The sequence below is a fragment of the Buteo buteo genome, chromosome 1, assembly GCF_964188355.1.
Source record: "Buteo buteo chromosome 1, bButBut1.hap1.1, whole genome shotgun sequence".
NCBI lineage: Eukaryota > Metazoa > Chordata > Aves > Accipitriformes > Accipitridae > Buteo > Buteo buteo.
In genome coordinates this window covers 70,075,939-70,103,598 of record NC_134171.1, presented here as the reverse complement: position 1 = coordinate 70,103,598, position 27,660 = coordinate 70,075,939, and the positions used below count along the sequence as shown (strand labels likewise).

General features: G+C 40.6%; 1 protein-coding gene across 4 annotated transcripts in view; it reads left to right on the top strand.

The window, feature by feature from the left end:
• Window positions 1-14,496, top strand: part of SMAD1 (SMAD family member 1) — a 50,500-nt gene extending 36,004 nt beyond the window's left edge. For 3 of the 4 annotated variants that reach the window (XM_075035414.1, XM_075035434.1, XM_075035424.1), the window contains 5 exons: window positions 33-290; window positions 2,980-3,096; window positions 7,012-7,233; window positions 10,896-11,152; window positions 13,074-14,496. In XM_075035414.1, the coding sequence (XP_074891515.1) occupies window positions 33-290; window positions 2,980-3,096; window positions 7,012-7,233; window positions 10,896-11,152; window positions 13,074-13,217 (998 nt within the window). In that variant the 3' untranslated portion in view covers window positions 13,218-14,496. The remainder of the gene's footprint in view (window positions 1-32; window positions 291-2,979; window positions 3,097-7,011; window positions 7,234-10,895; window positions 11,153-13,073) is intronic. The other variant, XM_075035436.1, reaches the window with a different exon arrangement.
• The last annotated feature ends 13,164 nt before the right edge of the window (window positions 14,497-27,660 follow it).

The following is a 27,660-nucleotide window of genomic DNA, read 5'->3' as shown; positions in this document are numbered from 1 at the left end:
GCTGTGGCTTTTCCCTCTTTCTCCCTTTCCAGTCCTTCCTCCGGTGCTGGTTCCAAGGCACAGCGAGTACAATCCTCAGCACAGCCTCTTGGCCCAATTCCGCAACCTGGGACAAAATGAGCCCCACATGCCGCACAATGCTACTTTCCCGGACTCTTTTCAGCAACCCAATAGCCACCCGTTCCCCCACTCACCTAACAGCAGCTATCCAAACTCGCCTGGAAGCAGCAGTAGCACCTACCCGCATTCTCCAGCCAGCTCAGACCCGGGAAGTCCTTTCCAGATGCCAGGTACAGTCAACTTCATTTCCCCTTCAGAAGGGAGAAGGTGGTTGGACATCACTGGTATAATGATTTTTTTGCTTAATAATACTAAATTATGAGCCAACACTTGTGTTCGATAGTAAGCCGAGAGATACAAAGTAATAAAGACTATGTAGTCTCTTTGTCTAGTAATAATATTGAGGGTTTTAATAATTGTCCCTCTTTCAAACACAGTTAACACATTACAGTAAAACTCTTCTGGGGCAGAGGGAGGGATTCAAAATGGTTTGGGGATTAGTTCAACGGTTTAGCCCACAAAGCGTAGTGTTTAATGCACAAGAAGTGTAATGCTACAGATCATCCTTGCTTAGGAAAGAGATCATCATAAATTCAGCATAAGGCTTTAGTTCTGCAGAAGGAGGATGTTTCACAAGGGGATCATGCTATTGCTACTTGATAAATTTTCTTCGCATAATGATGTAATTTCAAGAAACAAATATACTTCAACTGAAAAACATTCCCTTAAGGGCCTGAAAAGAAATCCTCATGCTGTTTTGCTTCCTGAAGTCAAAGAAGTAAGAACCATTCTTTGTTGATTGATGTCCATAGAAAATTCTGTGAAGCTGTCTTTTTTTGGTCTTTCCATACAGATGGATAAAAATACTGCAGAAGCAGTCTGTGACAGATTTTTTGATCTAAATGCTGGGAGAAGGAGTCCATACAAATGCTTACTGATGTTCTGTTTGCATGTTTTCTTTGGGGGCTGAGGGAGGGCATGTGTAAACAAAACGGCAGACTTGTGAAAAATCTGTTTTCTATTACATGAAATTAACATCCATAGATCTCTGCTGCTGACAGTTATTTCTCTGTAAATTTTTCTCTTGTGAGCAAAGACTACTGAATTCATAGAGGCAGGAGGGAAGGAGAGTTTGTATTGGCTTTTCTAAAAAATGTAAAAAGTTGCCACAAAACCAACTGTCTTCCCCCCCCCCCCCCCCCCCCAAATATGATTAGTGTGGTTGGGGCTCTTCCAGCAGAGATAAAGGCTTCTGTAACAAGGTCTTCCTGAGCGCTGGCTTGTGGAAGTTCACTTGATCTTTGAGCATCTGTTCTGTCTGCATGCCCATAAAGACAAGTCAGCAGCTGCAGTGAAAAAATTGAATTAGAGGGGAGGTCAAGATACTAATGTCCTTGACACTTAGCTCTGGATGGTTGTCTGTCTCAACTACTAGGGAAAGAGGCTGACTTTTGGAAATTTAAAAAAAAAAAAAAAAGGCAAGCAGTTATCCAGAGGTCTTGAAAACTTTCTAGGTACTGGCTAATTCATTGCCTGTGGCCTTACAATCTTGTTTTCCTACCTGTGCATCACTAGCATCATGTTTGCACACATACAAACATTTAAGGCTTAGTAAAACACAAGACTTGAACTCCCGTGGAGACTGTTAAGCTTTTAATGCAGTCCTGTTGTCACCTCTGTCTTTCTCTGCTGCTCTCTTGCCCAACTGATGGTATCCAAGTAAGGGAATTATCAAGGTACCTGCCAGCATTAGATGTAAAACCTGAACAGTAGGCAGTTAATAGATTACATTAGCATGTGTTTTCTTAAAAAAACCAAACACCACCCCCCCACCCCCCACCCCAAAATCAAAACAACCCCACAAAGAAACAAAACATACAAAACAGTGGTATGATTCTCCTGCCTTTTGTTGATGCTAATTTGGTTTTCAGGGTTTTGGAGGCCCCTGTGATTATTTACTTCCATGCTTTCAGTAATGGAAGTAAATGTGGGATGAGCAGCAGCTGTGTTCACTAGAGATAGTACAGTGGTAATCGAATCTCATCTTTTGCAGGAAAGCTTGCAGGGATCAGGCAAGGGTTTCTCTCTTTTGCATGTACCTCTGTGCAGTTGATTTGAAGGAGGGTGTCCTCTGGTGTATTGGGAAATGGTGACATTGGCAACTTCCTGCAGCTTCTAAGAAGCCATTTGGGAAGCTTTCCCAGAATTGAAATAGGCAGCTGAAGGGCAATGTGAGTACCTGGCTGGGATGCTTCAAACAGGGCTGAAAGCAGTGTGTTAGTGAATACGGTCATTGTGCACAGGCTAGTTTTATGCTAGTGATTCAGTCCTGAACGGAGCAGTACAGCCAGTAGGGGACACTGACAGATAAATTCCAGACCCAGGCAGCTACTTCTGTGCAGTTTGGGTTCCTGAACACTTTCTACTGTTCTCAATCTAGGGAAACAGAGATAATACTTCACAATGACAGTAGTAAGGTCCTGGATATATCTGGGAAGTTTGCTTACTTTGCTGATAGAATCACATTGGAAACAGGAAGGTTCAAACTGGAAGTTTTCTGCTCCAACTTCTGTTCACATTTACTGTATGCGATATCTACTTCTGGCCTGGTCCTGAGACCTCTTTGTGCCTTATTATCTATATGGCACTTTCAACCTGCAAAAAATGTGGGCTGGAAACATAGCTGAGCTTTCTTTTTGGCTTGTGGCTTGTTTTTATTGCAGTTGTGCTTAATATGCACACTAATTCTTTGCTTTCCTGATTCAAGGTCCATGATTGCTTTCTCAGAGTTCTGGTGGGTGGAAGTCTATAGCTGAGTCAGGCTGGAAGCATTTCCAGACTAGAACTGTTTATGTGGGTATGTATATATACTTTAAAGAGAGGAGACGACTCATGTATCTCTGCCTTTTCTATATTTAGCCGATACTCCCCCTCCTGCTTACCTGCCTCCGGAAGATCAGATGACACACGATACCTCCCAGCCAATGGATACCAACATGATGGCACCCACAATTCCTCCTGACATACACAGAGGAGGTAAAAACGCTTCCTTCTTGTCTTCTGCTTTGCTTGTTAAGAGTAAAGAACTTTCAGAACTTAATTTTAATAGTTGAGTTTCAATTTTGGATGTGTGTTGTTTATGGAGATTTTTAGCTGTAGAAAAGAAAAAAAACAAGCGGTGTAACTTTTTTCTGTTGTTGTAAGGGATGAAATAGTAAATCTGGAGATAAAAAATTATAAATGTAAATATTTATTTAGGACAAGAAGCTGTCGTGTGACTCTTGGAAAACTGTAAAGTGTATGGGGTTTAGTACTTTCTTACTCCCAACCAACTCAATGGCCAGTCATGTTATGTTTTGTATCTGGAACTTCCACTAATCACCAAACAGAAAGAATTCCTATGATGCTACGCATTTCCGTGTGCGATGCTGAAATTACACGTGTGCAAGGAAAGGAATGTCTTTCTCTCTTATGATTACATTGATTTATTGGAACGATGCAGTTAATGCTATATAAAGCCTACTGAATTGTGGATGACAGTAGATATGGTCAAGAATAGCTCTCCAAGCAAAGACTTGATCAGAGGATGGATGCAAATACTGTCAGTTATGTAAATGCCCAGAGACATTTTACATGGGTAACTGGAATATCTGTATTTTTTCCTCTGAGACAGTACATCTCATAGAACTGTTTTTTCCTATTATGTTTTTGTCCTGAATTCTAAACTTCAGTCCTTAAAGAGTATGCTCTGCTTTTAATAATTTACCCTTCTCCTGGTCATAAGGGTGTTTTGAGGTTTTTTGTATTTTGTGGTGTTCCAACCTCTCTCCCCATTTTTTTTGCCATCTTAGAGTTATGCAGTGACAGCACTTGGTTCAGATTTCAGACCTGTCTGCCTGAGGTGTGGCACTGCTACAAACTTTAAAATCTGTATGGAAAAAAACCCCAACCCTATTGCTTTATGTACTATGATGCAAACATCTTTTTACACATTGCTTTTTAAAGCCTTTGCAGCCAGCTGTGACTGCTGAGTAAAGGATTTAGTGCATTCATCACATTGTGAGAAATAGCCCCTTTAGAGAACACAAGCTTACACAGTTGTGGCCCATGCCAAGAAAGAGCAGCAAGCTGGATGCTGTGCCAGAATGATTATCAAGATCACAAGCATATGAACAATTTAACTGTTGTTTGATATTTTTTTTTAACTTGTTGCTAAGCTTAATGTCTACTTTCAGGAAGTATATTTGCCCTCTTAGAACAATTTGGATAGCTTTTGTGCTAACCTGTTTACTCTCTGTGTGGAATGAGTTTTGCATGTGATAAACCTTATCTGTAGCATTTCCACTTTTCGCTGATCCAGTACCCTCTGTGTGTATGTATAGTCCTTGCTGGCCCAAAGTACATTTATCAATGTTTATGCCTAACTGCAGACCTTTTCATGTTTGTCCCTCTCACAAAATTCATGAGTACTGTAGAATTCCTCTATTACATGAGAGTTGATAAAGAGAAAAGGGTTTACATTTTTATTCTTGCTTTTTAACATTCAACCACTTAAAAATAAAAATTGTTTATTAGTATTTTTCCCTCCTAGTAGTTTAGGACAATGGATTTTCTCCTCTGTCCCTTCATTTAAAAAAAACCAAACAAACCTTACTTCTGTGTGCCTTTACATGTTTATTATTCATATATGTATGCTCTAACTGCACTACTTAAAAAAAGAAAATCTGCTGCAGGTTGTAAAAGAAGAGTTTTGCTGTGAACTTACTGCAGCATTTTTGTTGCAAACTTCTTAGAAGCATGTTCTTCATGGTGATTTGTTAGTCTTAAGAGATTTGATTTAACAAGCTGCATCCTGTCAATGAAGTTGGGTAATTTCCATTGTTGGCCCATGCTGGGAATAGAGAGACTAAACGCACCTGCTCTGCATGACTTAAAGCAAATGTAAGGAAGTTAGTATGAAATCTGTGTGAGAGAGATATGATTCATTCTGTAAGAATGGCCAGCTGGCAATATTTCTTCCTGACTTTGAGAACTGGGGCAAAGCTGCAGCTTTGGTAATTGCTGGCATCTTCATGGGAATTAAAAGTGTAGTAACCTCTTACTAATAATTAATGACTGATTTTTATTATATTTTATTGCTTGGGTGTTTTTTTGTTGTTTTTTTGTTTTTTTTGTGGTTTTTTTGTTTTTGTTTTTTTTTACAGTGATGTGAAAGGATAGAAAATGCTAGGGTATCGGGAAAGATCAGCTCCTTTTTACCAGTGTTTTAAGCAAGTTATTGGTCAGCAGTAGACACTGTGCTCATAAGTTTTGCACAGTGATGTAGGATGTGTTATCTTGCTTTTGGTTATTTGCCACCTTTTTTATCTTCTATTTGCTGCTGGTTTGTGGGAGGGTGTTTTGGTTTTTGTTTTGCATGTGTCAGAAAACTCATAATGGTATGATCTGTGAACAGAGGAAAATAGGAACACTGGTCTTAGCTGGCTGATTTCAGTGAAGATTTGGGGCTGGGAGAAGGAAACCTCTGGCCAGAGAAACAGGTTTTCCCATAGTACCAGTCTGATTTTCATTTTAGCACTTTGGCCTGTAGTTGGAGCTTTAATCTGCAAAGTTGGTATCTTAGCAGCAAGTCCAACTGTGCTAGGCTTAGCAGTGAAATAGTCTCCTTCATTTAAAAGAAACCACATAAAGCAACCACATCCCTTCGCTAGTCTCCTTTTATTTAGAGGAAGTTTAATAATTTGTAGCTGTGTTTGGCACTTGAAAGAGAGCACACTGGGTGGAGATACCTGAAGAAGCCCATGCTGCTGTTGGACACCCACTGGGAAACTCTTTTTGGTAAAGACCTTCGGTATCATCTGGAGAAATCGTTCCCTGTGCACAGTCACAAGTGTTACCTCAAGACTTCAATGTGTTTCTAGAGCTTGATGGGTGGAAGTTGTGAACCAGGAATTTCCTGTCGGCATTCTGCACGATTCCCAGCTTCAGTGAGGAGCCTGCTGAGGAGGAGCTTCTTGTTACCAGAGTCTGGAAAACCACCTTCTGAGAAATCCTTGCTATTACTCAACAACTAATTCTTTTGGTGATGAACAGTTGCAGATTTTCCATTTGGTAGTACTTGGTGAATAAAAGGTTCTCATTAAATAATATCTTCCTCCATTTCATCTGCTCTTCAGCGCAGTGTAATTGTTCAGCTCCTGTGTGTTATGCCCTTGTTCAGCTTCCGATCCCAAGCAATATCTAATCATATTGAAGATGGGCTTCACGCATGTTCTGCAGACAAATATCAATTTCTCTTAGTTTTTTAAATCTCCTACCCTTCCCCCAAGAAGCCCGGGAGGAATATTTGTGCACACCCCGAATTCTGAAAGATTGATCTTCTGACTGTATATTTAAGCTACCTTGCTATACTTCTTGCTACCCAAAGTTACAAATGGTCTCTTGTGCAATTGTGTGTTGCTGTTTCTTCCTGTCACTGTAAAACTTTGCAGTAAGCACAGAGGTGATTTGTAATTTGGTAGCTGAGTAAAATGAACTGAAGTAAAAGTTCATTTACTAAATTGGAAAGAAAGCTGAGCTGTATAATTGTAGCATTTCTCTGTTGTCTGGGCCCACACCGTTGTGTTGTAGAAAACGCGGCAGGGACATTGGGGTGCTGCTTGATACGCGCCCAGGAGCTTCCTGCACTTTTCTGTTGATGTCTAGTGCCAACCTTTGTCTCTTATGAGTCTTGTGCAAGTAGAGGTGAGGTGAAATTATTCCATTGTATGTCTGTGGCTATGAAGAGTTCAAACATAACTGAAGGTAGAGGAGCCTTCATTTAGCTGCGGTTGCTTATCCGCCTCATCTTTCAGTGACCTTCTGCCAAAATCTGCGCGTTTATGAATCTTCACATCTTGAGCCTGTATTCCAGCACTGTTAGATTGTAACGTTTCCATTGTTGCTTTACAGATGTTCAGGCAGTTGCTTACGAAGAGCCGAAGCATTGGTGCTCCATTGTCTACTATGAGCTGAATAATCGTGTTGGGGAGGCGTTCCACGCTTCTTCCACCAGCGTCCTCGTTGATGGCTTCACTGATCCTTCAAACAACAAGAACAGATTTTGCCTGGGGCTACTCTCGAACGTTAACCGCAACTCCACCATTGAGAACACTAGGCGGCATATTGGCAAAGGTGAGTTGCATGGATCTTTGCATCCGTTTTTTGGGTTTGGGGGAGGCAGGGCACGTTTTCCCCTACATGTGACAACCTGGGCCACTTGCCTCAAGAGCAGGCTGGTCTTCCCAAATACATGGGACAAGTGCTTGTGTTGGTAAATACATAATTCTCTGGCCAAGTCTTATAAGCAAAGTATTGTTCTTACCTGGTGTGTAATTACAGGAAGCTTTTACCCTTAATCAATTTTTAATTGCCTGAAGGCTATCATAATCTTAATTAGAATGAGAGCTTAAGGCGGTTTGTCTAATGAAATGTCTGGATTTGTATTGGTCATTGGTGTATATGGAAATGCAAATTATAGTTCTTGGCACCAAATTTTTAGCTAGCCTTAGTTCCAACATAAATTAGCTATCCTAACCTGTATTTAGAGAGACAGCCTGATAAAACAGTTTTTCCAAATGCATTTTTCATAGGCTGGTGATTCTTTCAGTGGAAATTTTGTGCTTCTATGGCTGTGACAGTGTCCTGCAAAAGAGAATATCTTCTGTTTTACGTGTGACTTAATACAGTCCTCTTTTCTGAGAACTCGCCGATAATGCAAATGACTGGCAAAACTGACATTGCCCCCTGCAAATGGGGCATTCCTGCCAGACACATTTTTTAGGTGTTTACATTATTAGTAAACTCTTAAATTTTCTGAGGCAGTTGAGGGTTCAGCATGCCCAAGCAGTGGGGTGTATGTTGTAAGTGCCAATTAATGAAGTATCTTCTTCCTCCTTAGAGGAGGAAAGAATTGAAACTGAAGAGAACTGTCGGGTCTTCAAGTTGAGCCCTCAGTCTGGAGAGCTTTTCTCTACATGAGGACTTGTGCTGCTCTCAGCAGTACACCACACCTGTGCTGTGCCACTCAAGTCCTAATACTTCATCCTTCTTTTCCTCCCCATCCATCTTACCAAGTATCAGGATATTTATTTAACACCTCATTCATATTCCTGTTAAAAGTAACCCAGCTGCAAGCAGAGTTCTGCTGAAGCACTTAACTGTGTGTGTACTGAAGCAGCGTGTGGAAGAGACAAGGATGCTGTTGGATAAGTAAATGTGTACAACTAATGATTGATTTAGAACTGTTAGTCTTTGAGGAAGGAGGTGTAAATCCCAAACTTGAAGACATAGCCATAAATGTTTTTGCAGATCAGGTGGGAGTGTATATGTACCCATACAGGTACACGCATAGTCGGCAGCAAAATCTTACATGACAGAGCACAGTCAAGGCTTTCTGACTGGAGTTCAGTTTAGTTTTTAAATTCTGTGTGTTTGCTTCTCTGACTCATGACATTGTGGGAAGTGAAAGGTTTAAACAGCAAATAATCATTTTTAAACACAAAAGGCAAATTTTCTTGCTTTCTCAAAGCCTTTGGAATTGAGTCCTACTGACAGCAAATCTCCACAAAGGTTCCCTGTATGTCATAGAATCATAGAATCGTTTAGGTTGGAAAAGACCTTCAAGATCATTGAGTCCAACCATCATCCATGCCCACTAAACCATGTTCTGGAGTACCTTGTCTACACGCTTTTTGAATACCTCCAGGGATGGTGACTCAACTGCTTCCCTGGGCAGCCTATTCCAATGTCTGACAACCCTCTCAGTAAAGAAATTTTTCCTAATATCCAACCTAAATCTCCCTTGCCACAACTTGAGGCCATTTCCTCTCATCCTATCACCAGCCACCTGACAGAAGAGACCAGCACCCACCTCACTACAGCCCCCCTTCAGGTAGTTGTAGAGAGCGATAAGGTCTCCCCTCAGCCTCCTTTTCTTCAGACCAAACAGCCCCAGCTCCCTCAGCTGCTCCTCATGAGACTTATGCTCCAGGCCCCTCACCAACTTGGTTGCCCTTCTCTGGACACGCTCCAGCACCTCAACGTCTTTCCTGTAGTGAGGGGCCCAAAACTGAACACAGGACTCGAGGTGCGGCCTCACCAGTGCCCAGTACAGGGGGACGATCACCTCCCTGCTCCTGCTGGCCACACTGTTTCTGGTACAGGCCAGGATGCCGTTGGCCTTCTTGGCCACCTGGCACACTGCTGGCTCATATTCAGCCGGCTGTTGACCAACACCCCCAGGTCTTTCTCTGCCAGGCAGCTTTCCAGCCACTCTTCCCCAAGCCTGTAGCGCTGCATGGGGTTGCTGTGACCCAAGTGCAGGACCCAGCACTTGGCCTCGTTGAACCTCACACAGCTGGCCTCGGCCCATTGATCCAGCCTGTCCTCTGTAGAGCCTTCCTACCCTCAAGCAGATCGACCCTGCCTCCCAACTTGGTGTCGTCTGCAGACTTGCTGAGGGTGCACTCAATCCCCTCATCCAAATCATTGATAAAGATATTAAACAGAACGGGGCCCAACACCGAGCCCTGGGGAACACCACTAGTGACGCACCACCAACTGGATTTCACCCCATTCACCACAACCCTCTGGGCTCGTCCATCCAGCCAGTTTTTCACCCAGCAAAGAGTACACTTGTCCAAGCCATGAGATGCTGGCTTCTCAAGGAGTATGCCATGAGAGACAGTGTCAAAGGCCTTGCTGAAGTCAAGGTGGATAACATCCACAGCCTTTCCCTCATCCGCTAGGTGGGTCACCTGGTCATAGAAGGAGATCAGGTTGGTCAAGCAGGACCTGCCTTTCGTAAACCCATGCTGACCGGGCCCAATCCCCTGCTTGTCTCGGACTTGCCATGTGAGTGCTCTCAAGATAGACCGTTCCATAATCTTCCCCGGTACCGAGGTCAGGCTGACAGGCCCGTAGTTCCCCAGATCCTCCCTCTGACCTTTCTTGTAAAGGGGCATCACATTGGCAAGCCTACAGTCGTCTGGGACCTCCCCTGTTGACCAGGATCACCGATAGATGATGGAGAGTGGCTTGGCAAGCACCTCCGCCAGTTCCCTCAGTACTCTTGGATGGATCCCATCTGGTCCCATAGATTCGTGAGTGTCCAGATGCCGTAGTAGGTCACTAACTATTTCCTCCTGGATTAAGGGCGGTATATTCTGCTCTTCTGGGGCTGCTTCCATCAGTGGCAGGTGAGGGAGGAGGCAGCAGAAGTGAAAAGGACTATAAAATTGTTGTGTACCCTCATTTGACAGATATATCTGAGAAACACAAGGGCCATTTTCTTTTCCCAGCTTTCTGGAATTAAAGCGAGCTGAAAAAACTCATGCTTCCCAAAACAGCATTCAAGACTTTTGCAGAGAACCCAGCTTGGGGCTGCTTTAGTATCTACAAATTATGCAGTAGGTTTCTGCTCTCTCATCTTGCATTCCCGATTATTGTTTTACATAAATATAATGAGAAAAAGTTCAAGTGGTCAAGCCATCCAATGTACTGCATCAAAACTACTGCAGTGCTTTCTAGTTTATTGTTGTTGAATATACAACACATTAAACCGCAGGAATTGCCAATTTCTGTTATATATACATACATACACACCCTCCTTTCAAATCACCTGCTGATGAAACAGAAAAGTAAAAATCAAGTTTGAAGACAGACAGGTGATGGTCTGATATGCAGTTAATGTTTATCTCTTAAATAGAAACCTATCTCTGTGAAGACAGAGCATGAAAAATAGATCACACAGTGTGAATTCATCTAACCTCCTTATGTCAACCTTCTCCTCCCAGGCGTTCATCTCTATTACGTTGGTGGGGAAGTGTATGCTGAATGTCTTAGTGACAGCAGTATTTTTGTGCAAAGTCGGAACTGCAACTACCATCATGGGTTCCATCCCACCACAGTCTGCAAAATCCCCAGTGGCTGCAGTTTGAAGATTTTCAATAATCAGGAGTTTGCTCAGCTTTTGGCTCAGTCAGTGAACCATGGCTTTGAGACAGTATATGAGCTTACTAAGATGTGCACTCTCCGTATGAGTTTTGTAAAGGTATGTGAAAATTTGCTTGAGATTAAGAAAAAATAATTTATTTTGCTTATAAAATAATGTGGTGATTTTGAATGGTCCACTGCCTCCCTCCATCAGCCTGTTAATAGCTGTTGAGTTTTAAGTATGGAATAATGTTCATTAAGTGTAAGACAGATCTTAATGAAATTAAAATGTCTTTGTGGAAAAAAAATCCATCTGACATGCATAATTTGAAAGCTTGAGGTGCTTGCAGAAGGTGTTTCTTCACATAAGTCTATAGTCACTTGTGAAGTATTTCTATCATGTCTGTTAACTATTCTAATTTCATTGAATTGCTTCCTGTAAATTTTTAGTGTTTCAGTTGAATTCTGGTATTTAATATGTGTATAGATAGTGTGTGTGTATGTAGAATTATTTGCATAATTACTCTGGAATTATGGGGCTTGTCGTCTTAATTTTGTGGGATATGGCAAGATACAGTACAAGTTTTGAAAAGAATTGAGTCAGGAATTACTTAGACTAAAAGTGGAAGAGCCACCAATTCATGATGTAGCATCAGCTTTTGCCCCTTTTTTTTGCCCATTGTTACAGTCCATGCCATCTCCTGGTCTCTCAGAGGCCCAGCTGAACCTCATGCTCCTGTTCCTGGGTGGTATTTTTGGAGAGTTGAGCTGGGACTGCAGCGTAAGTCATTAGAGCGGTTGTGGGAGTGTAGATAGCATAATCCTCTAAATCTGTCTTGACCAGCATATTGACCCAAATTAGAAGCTGCAGTAATTATTTAGAATAATATATGTACCTTTCTATTCTAGGGGGGCATGCAGGGTCCAGATTTGTGATATGGCTGTGAGTGTCAATGCAGGTACTGATATAAAAGGACTGGTCACATATGTGAAAGTAGTTAAATGAGGATGGTAATATGCTGAAGTGCTTCTCTTGATAGGATAGAAACTTTCAGATGTGTTAGGACAGGAGTTGCTAAAATGGAATAGGTTGTTTATAGCTTTGCATCCTATGGAGGTGTATGGCAGTGTTGCCTGAACAGTTGCACAAGACCTTCTGTGTATGAGATGTTGCACTGCACAATGTTTAGAGCTGCTGCCACCTGTGTTGGGAGCTTCGTAATCCCTTCATTACAGGTTAATATAGAGCAGAGCAAACTGTACCTGTGGCTGTCTTAGGGGGCTGATTTGGAGACAAGACTAAATGGTTCACTTACAAAATGATTTTGAATGCTGTTTAAATATCTGCTTATATCTTTGGTAATTACTGTAACTGAATCAGGTATAAACTGAAACAAAACCTATCTTGTCTTAACTTGAGAAATAGCCTGCTGGGGAATGACCATGCCCTCTTTCTCCAAAGAGGAATGTTTCTGATTTATTGCTTGGTTTATTGTGTCCATCCTGCAAATGATGCTTTGGTTCTTGTCAGGCAGATGCCTCACCCCCACTTCCATAATGTCAGTCTATGACCTCGTTTTTTTTATTTGTGGATATGTTTGGCAGCATTTCCCCCCCCAGTTTGTTCTATTTTTGGTTTTGGCAGAGAAGACCTGATTAACCCCCTCCTCAGAGGCTTTATTGGGACATCATGCAGCTGGCAGTGAGGTATGGGGAAATTTTTCACTGCCACAAGTTATGTCTTTAAGAATTTAAAGACTCCCATTCCAAGAGATTAAGAGATCTCAAAATGACACTTTCTCCAAATTTCTTTTTTTTGTTGTTGTTTTGTTGTGGTTTTTTTTTTAACTTCAGATTTGTTTGTTGAAGTGTGGTAATAGTTGGTGCATGAAGGGTATTATGCTACCCTGCTGATAATGACTGTTGAAAGCTAGAGTATTTTGGTAAGAAAGATGATTGAAGTATGCTTTTCATGTATTTGATATTATAAAATAGGGTGATTTCTTTTTTTCTTTCCCCACTTATGATTCTTTTTCTAGGGTTGGGGAGCTGAATATCATCGCCAAGATGTAACGAGCACTCCATGCTGGATAGAGATACATCTTCATGGTCCCCTTCAGTGGCTGGATAAAGTACTTACTCAAATGGGCTCTCCTCATAATCCTATTTCTTCAGTGTCTTAAAAGGTCCCAAGCTTCTGCATTTTGGAAACAATTGAGCCTTGCATGTACTTGAAGGATGTATGAGTCAGACACACACTTCCCCCCCCCTTCCCGCACCCCGAACTGGCAACAGCTGAATAAGAGCCATGAAAATACTTGACTTCTGTGACCAACTCTTGGATTCAGAAAAAAACCCCAAACCAAACAAACCTTTGACATACTGTTGGTATCAAGAATTTTAGTTTACATTGTAACGTACTATTGCAAAGTTGATTTGCAGGGCTTAGTGCAACGGGGACAACCGAGCCAAAACCACAATCTGTCGAACTGAGTTCCCGAAGTATCTTCCTGTAGCTGGCATTCTGAGATTCTCTTTCTTCCTTACGTTCAGCGCTTGCTTTTTTCCCCCCTGTGTCCTCTGGGGCTAAGAGCTGATGGTGAAGTCTGCTTTTTGCAGGCTCTCCGCAGTACATTTTAAAACCATTTGTCTAAGTTGATGATTGCTGTTCTCTTTAAAAGAAAAAAAAAAGTCATAAAGGTTTAATCTCAATAACTGTGTAATAATCTTTGAAATTGTGTCCTGACCATACTGCTGTAAGAATGTTAGGTATGTTTTTTGCTAAATGTATGTACGGTGTATTTGAAAGTTTAGAAATTAATTAGATTTAGACCATAAAGGAATTAGGAATATTTGAATGGGGGGAGGTGGGAGTGGGAAGGGAAAACGACAACTGAAATGTAGAATATATTGTAAACATAGCTTGCTAGTTTAAACTGAGGTCTGAATTTTGCTGTGCATTTCATTTTTATAGTGGCTTTATCTTGTTAATTCTGACTATTTTTGCCTCTTCGTTTTCCCCAAAACCAATTGCGCAGCTAGTTAATTCTTTTACCCATGAAGAGGACAAAATGATTAATTCTTGCAGTTTGAAGGCTGCACCTCTATGTATTTCAAGACAAAATTGTACAGAGTGCTCTTTAACTATTGAGCAGTTTTATACAGTTTATGTAACAGAAGTAGGCTTTTAATTTTGTAAGAGAATCTTGTTTTGCCAAACCTAGTAACTGTTAATTGTTTGGAGGACTTCAAAATCCCTGTATGGGTCTATTTCAAACTTTTAAAAAAATATATATATTTTTAATTCTTATTTTTTTTACTGCTTTGTTTATTTTCTTCTCTTTGATCTTTTATATTCACGTAAGCTGTAGTACTTTAAGTACCTTTATTCCAAAACTAGTGGGTCCTCTTTACTGGAAGTTTTGAATAAAACCTGTTGTTACTGCTTACATTTGATTAAAACTTTGTCTTGTCCACTTCTTGGTAGACTCTTAACAAACCAGATAAAGATACAGTCTTGGAGGAGGAACAACTAGAAATGAAGATACGCTGAGCTTAGACATTTATGATTAGTACAGGTTAGTAACCCTACTAAATTGCCATATATGAGATAAATGAGTACTCTAGAGAAAAAGATTTCCTAACCAGGCAAGATTAGAATGGATGCAGTAATACTGAATTACCCTAGCCACTTAGTTAAATTTCTGTGAGATTTCAACATGCAGTATCTGTATGTGAAGAGATTTTGCTGAGGTTGCACCATCAGCAGGTTCTTGCTGCTCCTTGCCATGTTTGTGGTGAAGAGCCTCCATGCTCCTTTCCCCACACCTCTGCTTTTGCTCTGGGGAGAGGTGAGGGAAGGACTGTCCCTTTGCAGCTGCAAAGTGTCTGTTAGGTGCTGGGATGATGGAGTTTGAGAGACTGGGGATTGACTGGAGGTCCAGTGCCTGTGCCTGGCTGTAACGGACCATGCAGCACTAACAGGAACACGAGGGAAAGCTGAGCAACAGTGATGAATGTGTGTTCAGCCAGATGTATGCATGTGTATGTCACTGTCATGAGTAATAGCCCTTTTTGGAGAATGAGTCAATCCCATCTTCTTCTTTTCCCTCTTAATTCCATTGCTTGTTTAGTATATGTTTTTAAGACTAAACCTTCCCCTGCCAAGGGGAAAAAAAAAATCCATAATGTTCAAGTTCCCTATTTAGGAGAACTTAGTTAGTGACTGTTTTACTTTTTTGTATTTGTAAGTTCCAAGAACAGATTTATTTTTTTTTAAAATTCAGTTTAACATATATTTTTCATAAAGAAGCAATCATAGCACAAATATGAGTCTTAAAAATAAGTAAAATTTAAAGATGACCAAAAAAAGAAAGAATACTGTTTGCTGTTCAGTCACTGTCTCTGTTTTTTCCATCTTCAGCCTCTGCTACATTAACTCCCAGCTGTTCCCAACTAGTTTCCTTCCATTTGTTGGAATGCAGCACTGAGGTAGTGACTTTTTTGTTTTTCTTTAATCAGTGCTGTAACCATCCATCATGCAAGTCTTAAGAGTGTTTCTGTTTGGATGTTTTCATATTTAGATGATATTGTGCAAGTTTTTGTAAACTTTGAAATGGCTTTGCAGTAAGAAAAGACAGTTCGATGTTGTAACTGCATTTGAGTGTTAGTGTCTTGTATGTTTGGGCTGTAATGCCTCTCTGTTTTTCCTAAACAGGGATTAAAATCAGACAATACTAGCTCTGCAGTGTCTCAGAAATTTTCAGTGGTAATACTTCGGCAGGGTACCAGTTTTTTTGTAAGTTTCTTCTATTGTGAATTTTTCTATGCTGTTGATACTGTTGAAGTGCAGTGTACATAATATTTTTTTATCTGTTGTCCAGCTTTTTGTTTGTGGTGAGGAGGCATTAGATGTAAGTAAAAAGTGTACCTTCATGTGATGGCACAGAGCATCCCAGCTGCACTTTATTTAATAAATTCAGTGGATTGGAGTAGCACCTGAGACTAATAGCCAGAAAAATAGGAAGTAGGACAGAAGTTACCATGGAGGAGTCAACTGCTAGTGTGAGGCTCTTGTGAAGATTTTTTTGGAGCATCTTGGAGAAGTTTTCTTACTGATTTGCCCCACTTCAGATAGTTGGAGTCAGAAAGCTGGAAAAGGCACAGGACAAGACAGAAGGAAAAAAGTTTCTTGCTGACCTCTCACAAAACAGAGAATGCCGAGAGCTAGAAACTTGGAGAGAGCCTACAGTGTCAAGTCTGTAACCAGGTGAGTCCCTGCTGCCTATTTGGTTTTATTTCCCCATAGTTTCCTGGGTCTAGTCTTCTGAACAACAGAGTTAAACACAGAAGACACGGCTTCAAGGTGAAAAGCCAGGATGGTCCCTGTTAGGAGGAACTGAAAAGGTATGTGGAGACAAATACTTCCATGGAGCTGAATGTGTTTGAAATCTGTGCTTTGGCTTTTAAGTGCTGGAAAGAAAATAATTCTCCCCAGGTGGAGATGACTTTTTAACCATTTAAGAGTCTCTGGTGAACTTTTAAAAGACTTGATGAAAGCGAAGAGAGATAGTCATGGTTACTTGTGTGGTTTTAGGAAGGTATGGAGAGAAATAATTCATGTTTTAATATACCTTTAATATACCTTGTATCAGAATCATGGACCTGATCTATGCTCACTGACCTGGTATTGCTATCTAGTATGATAACTTCTCTTGCTACTGTAGCTATGTTTTCACAACTGCAGTTGTCTTTTCTAGCCTCAAAGAATGTAGTTCTGTGACTATCATTGTTTGAAGACAATAAATCAACGCAGAGATATCTGAAATCTATGTGGCCCTTTCTTGGAGTGCCTCTCTCCTGGATTTTACCTTTGTCTTGCCACACATCAAACCTTTGATTGACATCTTGGAAGTTAGCTGTGTTTTGATGGTCTCTTTATTAACTGCTGCTGGTTTGTTCTGTTCAGCACACTGTAGCCTCTTATTCTGCTCTTGAGATTCATGATTCATAACTGTGAACTGGCAGTCACCTTTTTGTGGACATGTGCCTAAATATACAACATAACTCTACCATCACCAGTCACGGTAGAGCAATATATTTTTTGCAGGCATCATCTCACAGTTCATTTTCTTCAAATATATTTGTAATTCTGTGTGGGAGAGAAGTGAAAATGGCTCTTATTTTACTCTGTCCCCTTCTGTCCTTGACTTAAACAGCTCAGCGAAGAGAGACACCCTAGTCATGTTATCCTTTTAGGGGAAGTTCTCTCTTCTCTGTTCCCTAAGTCCCCCTCCTATATTCTTGATGACCGACTTTTGTTTTTTGAACTCTTTGCAAATAGCTTTTTGTCTGATTCTTTTCTCATACCTGCTGGATGCTATCTGTTTCAGTCAGACAAAAAACCCTCTATAGTATGCTTGCCAAAGGCAGGTAAAGAATTATGGGTTGCTGTAGGCACTGGAAGCCACCCATAAAGATACACATACTTCACAGGCACCACTTTTTCAACTCTTGCTATCTGAAATCCTTTTTGGAAGAGGAAGGTGAAATGAGACAGGTTCATGTTATTGGATTTCACTTTTGCTTGGGCTTATTGTTTTAAAGGTTTTTACAGTTATTAAGATTCCCTTCCCTCTTCTCTATGGTAGTATGTCACTTGGCTTGCACCTGACTGAAATGACAGAAATTGTCAGCCAGGGTGCTCAGGCTTTGTATTTAGTGGTGTTCCTTGGCTGCTGCCTCCAGCTTCACAAGCAAGCCTTGCACCTGTTCTCATCATCTCTCTCTCCCAACAGGCTCCAGAATAAATAACTCGTGTGGTTTGTAGCATGAAGCTCCTGAACCCTCCACTTGCCTTGGTGACTTGCTCAGGGGGGAAACCTCTCTGGGACCAGGTGGCTCCTATTTCATTCATCCCAGCTGTGGGAGATGATGATCTCTTCAGCTGCAACAGTGATGGCTGACAGGGTACATGGTGAATTGGTTTTCATGAAGCACTTGCAATGGAGAGACAGCCTCCTGATCAAGCCTGTTGCAAACACAAAATTAACTCCAATAAGATTTATAATGTAAGCATCCCCTGGGCTTGATGTGGGTACAAAGACAAGCAGGTCTATTGCAGTGAATGGACAAGATGGGTATAACTTTTACTTGGGTCTGATAAATGCTTTACACTTAAAAATGGCATGTGGATCCTCAGTGTATGTTAAGTTGTCATGTGTGGCCGAAGTCATTGAAAGTAATGTAAAAAAAAACCCCCAAATTTTACAAACAGTCCAAAAGTCTGGAATTTGATTTGGTCATCTTTCAGGAATGTAAGAATTTTTATTCTAAAGGGTGCAGATTCCTAGTTTTCTCTTAGGAATTGGTTTGCAATTTCTCCTTTTCATCCTCCTGCTAAAGTGTGAGTTGAAAAATCTGTCTCATCTCTTCACGATCCTGCCAGCTCATCTGAGACTTTAAATCTGTAAAGCTCAGAAGAGGCTGCTGCAGGTAAATTTTGAAGAAGCGAGCACCTTCACGTGCTTCAGATTCTAGACAGGAATTAGCAGTGATAAAAAACCTGCCACTTACAACTCTGTATTGTAGTAAATGTAAAATGAGCTATAATTGTGTTACAGAGGGGGCTCTGCACATGCCAAACAGGCTCTCCTTGCTCAAAGAGTTTGGCTTAAGTGGATAGGTCACTTGCTTAGACCTGGTGGGAACAGCACAGTTTGCCTTTGTAAAGAATATTCTAATTTTCCTATTGCAGCTTCTTTCTTGCCCCAGTATCCCTGTAACATGTAAAACCATTCTTTTGTATGAAGAAAAATGGCGTGCCTAACTTCCCCTTCCCTTCCCCTTCCTTACATGATGACTTTGAACTTCTTGGTTTTCTGTTCTTTAGATTACTGAGTCAAACTTAGGACATGCAGGAAAATGAGGCTTGATGTGTGTAGTGCTGCAGTAAGACTTTATGTTTTCCCAGAGCACTTGGTTCTTGGCAGGAGAGTCTCATCTCTGAGCCCTTCACTTCTGCCTTCTGTTGATACTTTTGGGATTGGCAATCCTGAGCGTTTTCAGATATGTATGTGGAGACTGGAAGATGGCTGCTGTCCCATCAGATATTTCTTCAAGCTTGTAGACCAGTCTCCTTGAGTCAAAATCACCATAGGCCATAGTGCTGGCAACAGCACTATTTAAAAACCGGATCCAAGCGTGCCTTCGTTTTGAACATGACTCGGGCAACGGTTTGACTACAAACAAACTTTACAAACCTCTCAAACACAGCTTGATCCCTGTGTCTGTTGGACTGGGTCCATGCTGTTTTCTAAAGCAGTACAGAAAGAAGCTACCTTGATCTGCATGCTCTGATGACTTAGGGTTCCAGGAGCTGGATTTTTATCTTGTGCCAGGAGAGTAGCTTTGTAAATACTCTTTCATGGGGTAGCTTTTAATTTGAGTGTGGGGTTTCTTTGTACCCCTATTGGTAACGATTGATTTGGCGCTAATTCAGAACACGTTCTGGTCATTGTGGCCAGTCTGTTTTCTGACTCACTGTATTGCTTTTGGTCTTTCAGGAATCAGGTCATTGCCTTAAGTGTTCCTGTGGTTTCCCCAAGTCACAGGAGCAAAATTGATCAGATACAGCAATAGGGCTTAGTTTGAATTTGATGAGCTTACATTGATAGAAAGCAGCTATTTGCATTCTTATAAACAAAATACTAAAACATTAAACTTCCTAGAAATCACAGAATTGTCTAAGTTGGAAAAGACCTTTAAGGTCATTGAGTCCAACTGTCAACCATGCCCACTAAACCAGGTCCTGAAGTGCCTTGTCTACATGCTTTTTTAATACCTTCAGGGATGGTGACTCAACCACTTCCCTGGGCAGCCTATTCCAATGTCTGACAACCCTTTCAGTAAAGAAATTTTTCCTAATATCCAATCTCATTGATCATCTTCAAAACGGTTCCTAGAAAAGCACTGGGATGTCTTAATGTTGGCATGGGCACGTGGCAATTTAAGCAGTTACCTTGAGGTGGGAACCTCAAGTTTGAGGAGCCTGATTCAGCAGAGCATACTTTCAGTAAGAGCCTGTTCTGGCTCATGGGATCTATTAGCACCATACAAGCCCCAGATTAATCCGTATTGTGAGTAAGCAGCAGAAGCAAAACGAAAAAGGTGTGCATGCAGTGGTAAGGGAGGGTTCACTGAACTTGGTGAATTTTTAATTTTTATTTTGTTTTATTTTGGTTTTTTTACAGGCTGGGCTGTTAGGGTTAGGCCTACACAACAGCAATTGATTTCCTGATCTTCTTTCAGAGATAGATTTAGTGTAGTGGCCTCTGACATTTTCCCCACAACACCTTCCCCACTTCAGTTGGACAAGGGTATGTTGTTGCTTTTGTGATAAGCAAAACTGATTAGGGAGATGAAGAAAACTGAAAGCTGTTCTTAGTCTAATTTCCCTCCCTTCTCTGTCCCAGTCACCCTAAGAAACAAACTCAAGCTGGTGACTGCTTTGTCAGGGAGGAGCAAGAGGAGCAACAGTGGTGACACTGATGTAGCTGGGGAGTCAGTGGAGAGCCGGTCCAGGAAGAGTGGCAGCAGCTGTGGGTGGATGGCTGGGGTACATCTGTGCTGTTACATGGAACAATCCCAGACATGTTGGTTAGACCTGGAACTTCACAGCTGAACACGCATGGAGGCTGTCTTGCATGTGAACATCGCGTTGGACTAGAGTGGGGGGAAAGGATCGCCTGATCATGGTGCGAGTGATCTCGTTGTGTGTGGTTATTTTCAGTGTTGTTTCAGAGTTGTCTGGGTGCTCTTGCACTTTTTTTCCTTCAATAATAAGGTGGATGAAAGCATATGCAGAGTATGTGGCCTTCCCTTTGTTTTTCTCCATGTTCTGGTCACCCCTTCTGTTCTATAAAACATAACTGTGTCTCCTTGCACTGGAAATCACCATGGCCTCACACAGGTGGTGTATACAAGAAACCCAGTCAAAATTCATTATTTCTACAACTGTTTATGGCATGCCTGAAAAATGTGACATGCCTGTCACATAAACAGGAAATGGCCCTTGTAGAGGACTGAGCATGGCTGAAAGCCTAATCCAAATAACAGTTAGTCATCTCCATATGGTAACCTTTCAGTGCAACGCAAGTTTGGAAAACATGGTTGTAACTGGCTTCCACATGCTGGATGAATGCATAGATACCAGATGTTGCCTTACACATTTAAGTCTTTTTCTAAAATCGATCCAAGGCACAAATATTTTACATACAGCAGTTGTGGGTGAAAGCCTGCGTGAAGGTTATTATTTACATAGGAGCTGGGGTGGACCTGCAGCACTAGAAGCAAGGTTGGGGTTTTTGTGATCATCTAAAGTTTTCTAATGACAGTAAGTAGTAAAAACCAGAGAGGTAGCATACATTATTAAACATGGAAGTTGTCAGAGATGGAATACAACCTACTTTTAAGTGCTGGCTAGTATGTCAGTAAAAGCTGGCTTAATTTCCTCAAAAAGAATACTATGTAATGTAACAATAGACTGATTATATCCTCTTTAGGCATATATATAATAATTAGGCACTCTCAATTTCCATGTTTTCACATGTATAATCTATGGATTATCTTCTGTTTCTGGTTTTGGTTTTTCAAAAGCAGAACCAGAACCCTCTTCATGAAGTTCCTACCTCTCATTCCTTGCAGCCTGCTCACTTTTTCCAAAACCTTTCTTAGCTCTTACAGAGGTTTTTTAGAGCATAGTAAAAGGGCCGGTTAATGAAAGAAAGTAGAGAACAAGTTAATGTGGTACCATAAGAAGTTATTTAGTGTATACCTGGAAAAACAAACAGTTGTGTTTGGGTTTTTTTTGTTGGTTTTTTTTTTTTGTTTTGCTTTGTTTCCAAGTATCCTGTTTATTGTTTGTGGATTGCTGGGAGTGTAACTTTCAGACTGCAAGTCTGACTTGATTAACCTGGCATTGCTGGTTCACTACTAAAGTAGAAATTCTGTGATTGGAATTAAATTTTTAATTCTCTTTCTTTAGAGAAGGCAAATTCTTTAAGACCCTATTTTTGAGGCACAGGTAAGAATAGAAAATAGGGATTTTGCTCAATGTAGGTTTGTTGTGCATGGCAGTTGTACCCTTTAGTTGCTTTTCAAAGGAGTGCAGCTCTGAGGATAACAGCCAAACAAACGGGTCTGTGATGTTTGTAGGAGCTGACTTTGCTTGTTTCTGTTCTCTAGCAGCATCTGTTGTGAGCTGTGTATGCGTTTTCTCTGACTATCAAAATAGTAGAGTACCTGAAATTACTGTACCTGAAAAATGGAGCTTGGTCCCATTTTTATAGGACATGGTAACTACTAACTGACACAGCAGTTGCACAAGGCCCAGGTCTTCATGTGGTCCTGTAGTTGTTTTGCTCTGTAGGTGCTTATACTCTTTAGAAATACCGTAGCACCTCTCAAAGTGATAATGAACTAAGTGTTGAGAAACTAAAGTTGAGAGACTGTGGTGTCTGACAAAAATGAAACATGCATAGTGTGTAGAATCAAACCCAGGTGAGGTTGGAAGTAATGTTAATGTGGTACAATGATTTGGAAATACACAATGTTAGTGATAGGACCAAGCTTGGGGTGCATCACTTTATTTATTTTGTCTCATCAAATGTGCTTAAGTGATGCTCTCTTGTGGGTTTGGGGATTTTTTGTGTTTGTTTTTTGTTGTTTTGGTTTGGTTTTTTTCCTGGAAGGGTTGATGAAAAGAGGTGAGAAATTATAGTCCTGATATTTTGGGAGGGGGAGTACAGGGATCTGCTTCAGTTCCTTCCCTGCCACCTCCCTCAAACAAATTCTGCCTCTGTAGGTCTTAGGGGGAGGAAAGGAAAAAATCTGGAGGGACTTGCTCCATGTAGTTTCCTGCTGGCTAAAGCTGGCCCAGCAAAAGGGGGAGATCTCACAGTGGAACGGATACTGTGTTCTTCAGAGGAAGTATGAATTTCAGCTTCTAAAAAGATCAGTCTAAAAGCCTGAGGGCTATGAAGGAGGGAAAATACTTTAAAAAAAAACAAAGCAACACTTTGGGTGCATAAAGGTTTGAGAGAAATTCTTTTAGGAATGCTGCATCTGAAGCGTATTTGAGCCTCATACATGTTATACATATACAGAAGTACAGTAAATCCCAGTCAGGTGATGGGCTGGCTGCATCATGCATGCTTTCAGGTGGTATATGGTATGGACAGAAGGACTTTGTGTAGAGATTAAGTAAAATTCAAATGGAAGGTATTTTGCAGTCTCCCTGTGTACCTTGTTCCAGTTCTTAATTGCCTTTGTAGTTTCTTCTATGATTTGGTTTAAATTTGCCTTTCTACAAATGAAACTGATTACTTCCTAGCTTGCTTTTGATGGTGATGCAGCAAATCCATCGCTGTCACCTTCATAACACCTTATGTCTGGAAGAAAGGTATGTTCCCACTCCTTCCCCTATTTTTCTAGTGCTTGGTGAAGTTTTCCTTTGGGTTCCAGTTTGCTTACATCTCTTCTAGTAAGGTGCCTGAAACTGAGTGCTGTTGTCTACTTGAGGCCTCACCAATAGTTCTAAGCTATGGAGTGGAGAGCTGAGTAAAGGAAAACGATGACTTCATTTCTTTCTTGTAACGCTTCTCTCAGTACATCTCAGAATTGCATTTTGCAACAGCATTTCTAGTCTGTGGTTTCTAAGCCTTTTTAGTAGGATGAGTGTCTAGTGAAATGGTTTTGGTTTATAGTTATGTATGTATTTATTTTATACTAAATGTTGTCTCTTGTGCTTGCCTGTAGTGATTGTCACCCCACTAGAAATAGAACAGGGTTCCATCATGTTTTCTTGGGAATCCTGATGCATTCATCATCTCGTGATGCTTTCATAAGGCTCTTGTAAGAATGAGCAACAAGGGGAGGAAAAAGTTGGCCTAATTCCAGGACTCATGCATGGAAGATTGAGCCAAAATCTTAAATTTTGTATCACCTGGAAACTGATCATGGGGAATGTCCAGATTAATCCTCAGAAAAGGTCAATTAAGCCTAATTGGCAAAGATAGTTCCCTTGGATGAAACTTTTTTTGTTCTTGCCTTTTCTTTTTTTACTCTCTTTGATACCTTTTGAAACTAAAACTCTTAGAAAAAAAGGGTTGGGGTTTTTCTTGTAAGTATTTACTGTTCTTTCTTAAGTAAGTGTTGAAATATTTATCCAACAAGTGTCTGAGAGTCACTGGTTAAAAAGGGCGGGGGGAGCGGGGAGGATCCTTCAACAGTTGCATTAAAGTGAAGGGAGGCAAAATTTTTTTTCTTCCTCTCTTATTTCAGTGGAAAAAATGCACGTGCTGTCACCTTTTTCATAGATCATAGCTAACAAAAAGAGTTTTCTTTTACAGGTCAGACTTTAAAATGTGGTCTTTGTTATTTAGAATGTATGAATTAAGAAAATATGTGGTTAGATAACTAGCATTAGGTCTGTACTTGTAGTCTTCTTCCAGAAAGGCCAGCCATAAACTTTTCAGAAAATAACCTTCACTAAAATACATGCTGCCCTGTTGTATGAGCTTCTGAGACACTGCAGTCATCATTAAGTAATCTAGGAGTGTTTGTGTGCATGGTGGGAGAATCAAGTGAGGAAACTGCCTGTCAGAGCTCACTATACTCACTGTATTGCTATTGGTTTTTATGAAAAGTTTTGTTCTAAAATACAATGGTAAATAAATATGATTTAAAATTAATTTAAAAGATCAGAGGAATGGATTTGTGATGTATAAATGAGGGTTTTTTTTGTTTGTGTTGGTTTTCTGTCGTTGTTGGTTTTGTTTTTCCCTTTCCCTCCAGATACAGTTCTGCTCTGCTTGCTAATGAACATCAGATCAAGGTTGTACATGTTTAGTTGGAAGTCTTTGAAGATTCTGGTCAGTGGCCTCTGTCTCTGCTCTTCACTGAAGAGATTGGGGATTTTCTATTTTATGGTTAAGGAGCTTTTTCTACCACCTGCCTTGGCATTTAATACTATGTTAACAAAACCAAACCAGATTTAACTGTTTAAACATGCAGTTATCTTTGTGGTCTGCCCTGTTGATTTTACCTAGATTACTGGAATGACCATGTCCTGTAGAACAAGGACTTTGACTAGTGAATTTTAGCAGGTTTCTCTAGCATCTCTGATCTGAAGTTGATAAAACACATGCCACACAGGTTTCTAGGAAAAAAACATGGACAATTTCTGATGTTAAAAGTAAGTAGAAATTTGGGGAGGGGAAGAAGGGAGAAAAGGTTTGTGGTTGTTTCGGTTTTTTGGGTTTTTTTTTGGGGGGGGGGGGTGATGGTGTTTGGGTTTGGTTGGTTTTTTTTGTTTGTTTGTTCGTTTTTTCAATTAACTGTAGCAAAGACCAGAAAGGTGAGAAATTAAGAAGGCCAGCTTTCCTTCTACTTGCATTGACTCCTAGAGCCCTTGAGGTACTGAGAGGGATAACTTTGTAGCTGAAAAAATAGCTTGCTATTTAATAGGGGTAAATGTGTAAATGTGATATCTGACACTGCAACAAGAATAAACAACTGTGTGAATATAGGGACTAGATAGGAAAGAGCATCCTTAGTAGTTCTAGTTGACCGATTTGCCTTGTACTCACATTTTTGCAACAAACCTGGAGGTCTTGAAACATGCTTAGAAAGCTACTCTGAGGAGGAAGGGTTCAGTATCTTTTCTCTACTTCATGGGGAATAGGACAAGAAATAGCAGGCTTAAATTGCAGAGAATAAAATTTAGTTTAATACTAGGGACACGGGGGAGAAATTCCTATCAGTAAAGATAGTAAAATATTTTAACAAGTTATCTGGATAGGTTTTGGAGAATTGGTCATTGGAGATTGTTAATGACAGGTTAGAAAAATGCATATTTGGAATAGCACAGGTGTCCTTGATGCTTTCTTGGATGCTTTCCTGCTCTGTGCTGTGACTGAGTGTTTAGGGTTTGGTCTGAACATTTAAGAACTGAATTCTGTCACAGATGCTGATGTTGAGGATCCCTTTGTCACTTATAGGCATATTTTCATGCCTATTGAGACATACTGATTTAATATAAAACAGGCAAGAATATTTTCCCCCTCTTCTCCTTGTTCCATATGCCTATGTAGTTAAAGTGAAGATGAGTTACAGCTAAAAAATTTAGTGATTTGCAAAGCTATCCTAGTGACAAACCTCACTTTCTGCTGGAGAGCGTGTTCTGCTAATAGTATTTAACCTTCATTGGGAACGGCTGGAGTATGAATGCCTCATACGAGACCATCTGGAAAAGAGGTTTTTCTGAAGCTTATCAATATTCCTAACAGGAACCTGCCCAGAGTCTTTACTCTCAGAGCAGCAAGACTGGAGAAGCAGTGACAGCTGTAATGGCAGGGCACTAATGACTTTGGAGAAATGTTACTTTTGTAATTGTAAATGATATAAACAGTGTCATTAAAACAGATTGTTGATGCCATTTTTATTCTTGTCATAGGCTTAGTTATAAGAATGGATTCACTCTAAGGAGATGACATCAGAATTTTTGTGCTTTCAGCAATTAGATGGACAGATCATGAGTCTTTAACTCATGAAATGCTGTTTTTCCAGAACACCAGCTAAAGTAAGTGAGGATTTGAATGACTGCTTACTTTTCCTTTAGTTGAACAGTAGCACAGAGGAGGTGAAATGTCATTGATATGATTCTGAAATGTGGCATAAGAGCGGAGAGCTCTGAATTGAGCTCTGATTTTCTTGTTTGTTTGTCTTGGTTGGTTTGGGTTTTGGTTTTGTGGTTTGGTTTTTTTTTTTTGTTAAAGATGTTGCTCTTTAACAGAGCAAAAGATCTTTATAGCCTAGTGTTTGGTATAAAATACGATAAGCTTTTTTGAAGACAGAATCAAGATCCCTTCCAGAAACTTCTCATTCCCCAAGTAACTCTGCTGCTCTAATCCTTTGAGTCTCCACTCATTCTTTTTTAGAATAAGTAGGTAGAAAGAGTCACCAGCAGAAAGGGGTGGTGGTAGGGAAGAGACACTTCAACAAAGCAGGCCTTCTTGAATACTTTTAATGCAACACTACCAATTTTTGCTTATCATCATTTTAGGTCATTTTTAAGATGTAATGGACATGTAAGGCCTTCTGTCAGACCTCCGCTATTGGTGACTGACATCCTCTTTGAAGTACTCAGCATCTGTTTATCATGTTCTAATATCAGTCTTGTTACATGAGAAGGAAATAGCACTGAGAATATATTCTGGAACAAGTGGCAAATGAAGACAAGGAATGGGTGTGTGTGTGTGTGTGTGTATATATATATATATAACACAACCTTGTATTTCGGTGTTCCTCTGTTCATTTTTTAATGTTTCATCCGTTGACTATTTGAATAGTCTGCCTCCAGCTGAGCAGAGAGTTGAGAGTTGGGGCACTCCTGGAAATTGGTGTAGCTGCTGGCAGAAGGTCTGAGCCCAGGCCAGATAAGGGAGACATAGATAGATACAAAACTAGAAAATTTGGAAAGAACTGGGTACAGCTTTTGGCATCTGACTGCTGGCGTTTCTTTCCACAGCACTGTGAGAAAGGCCATCTACTGTGGCTGATAGATTA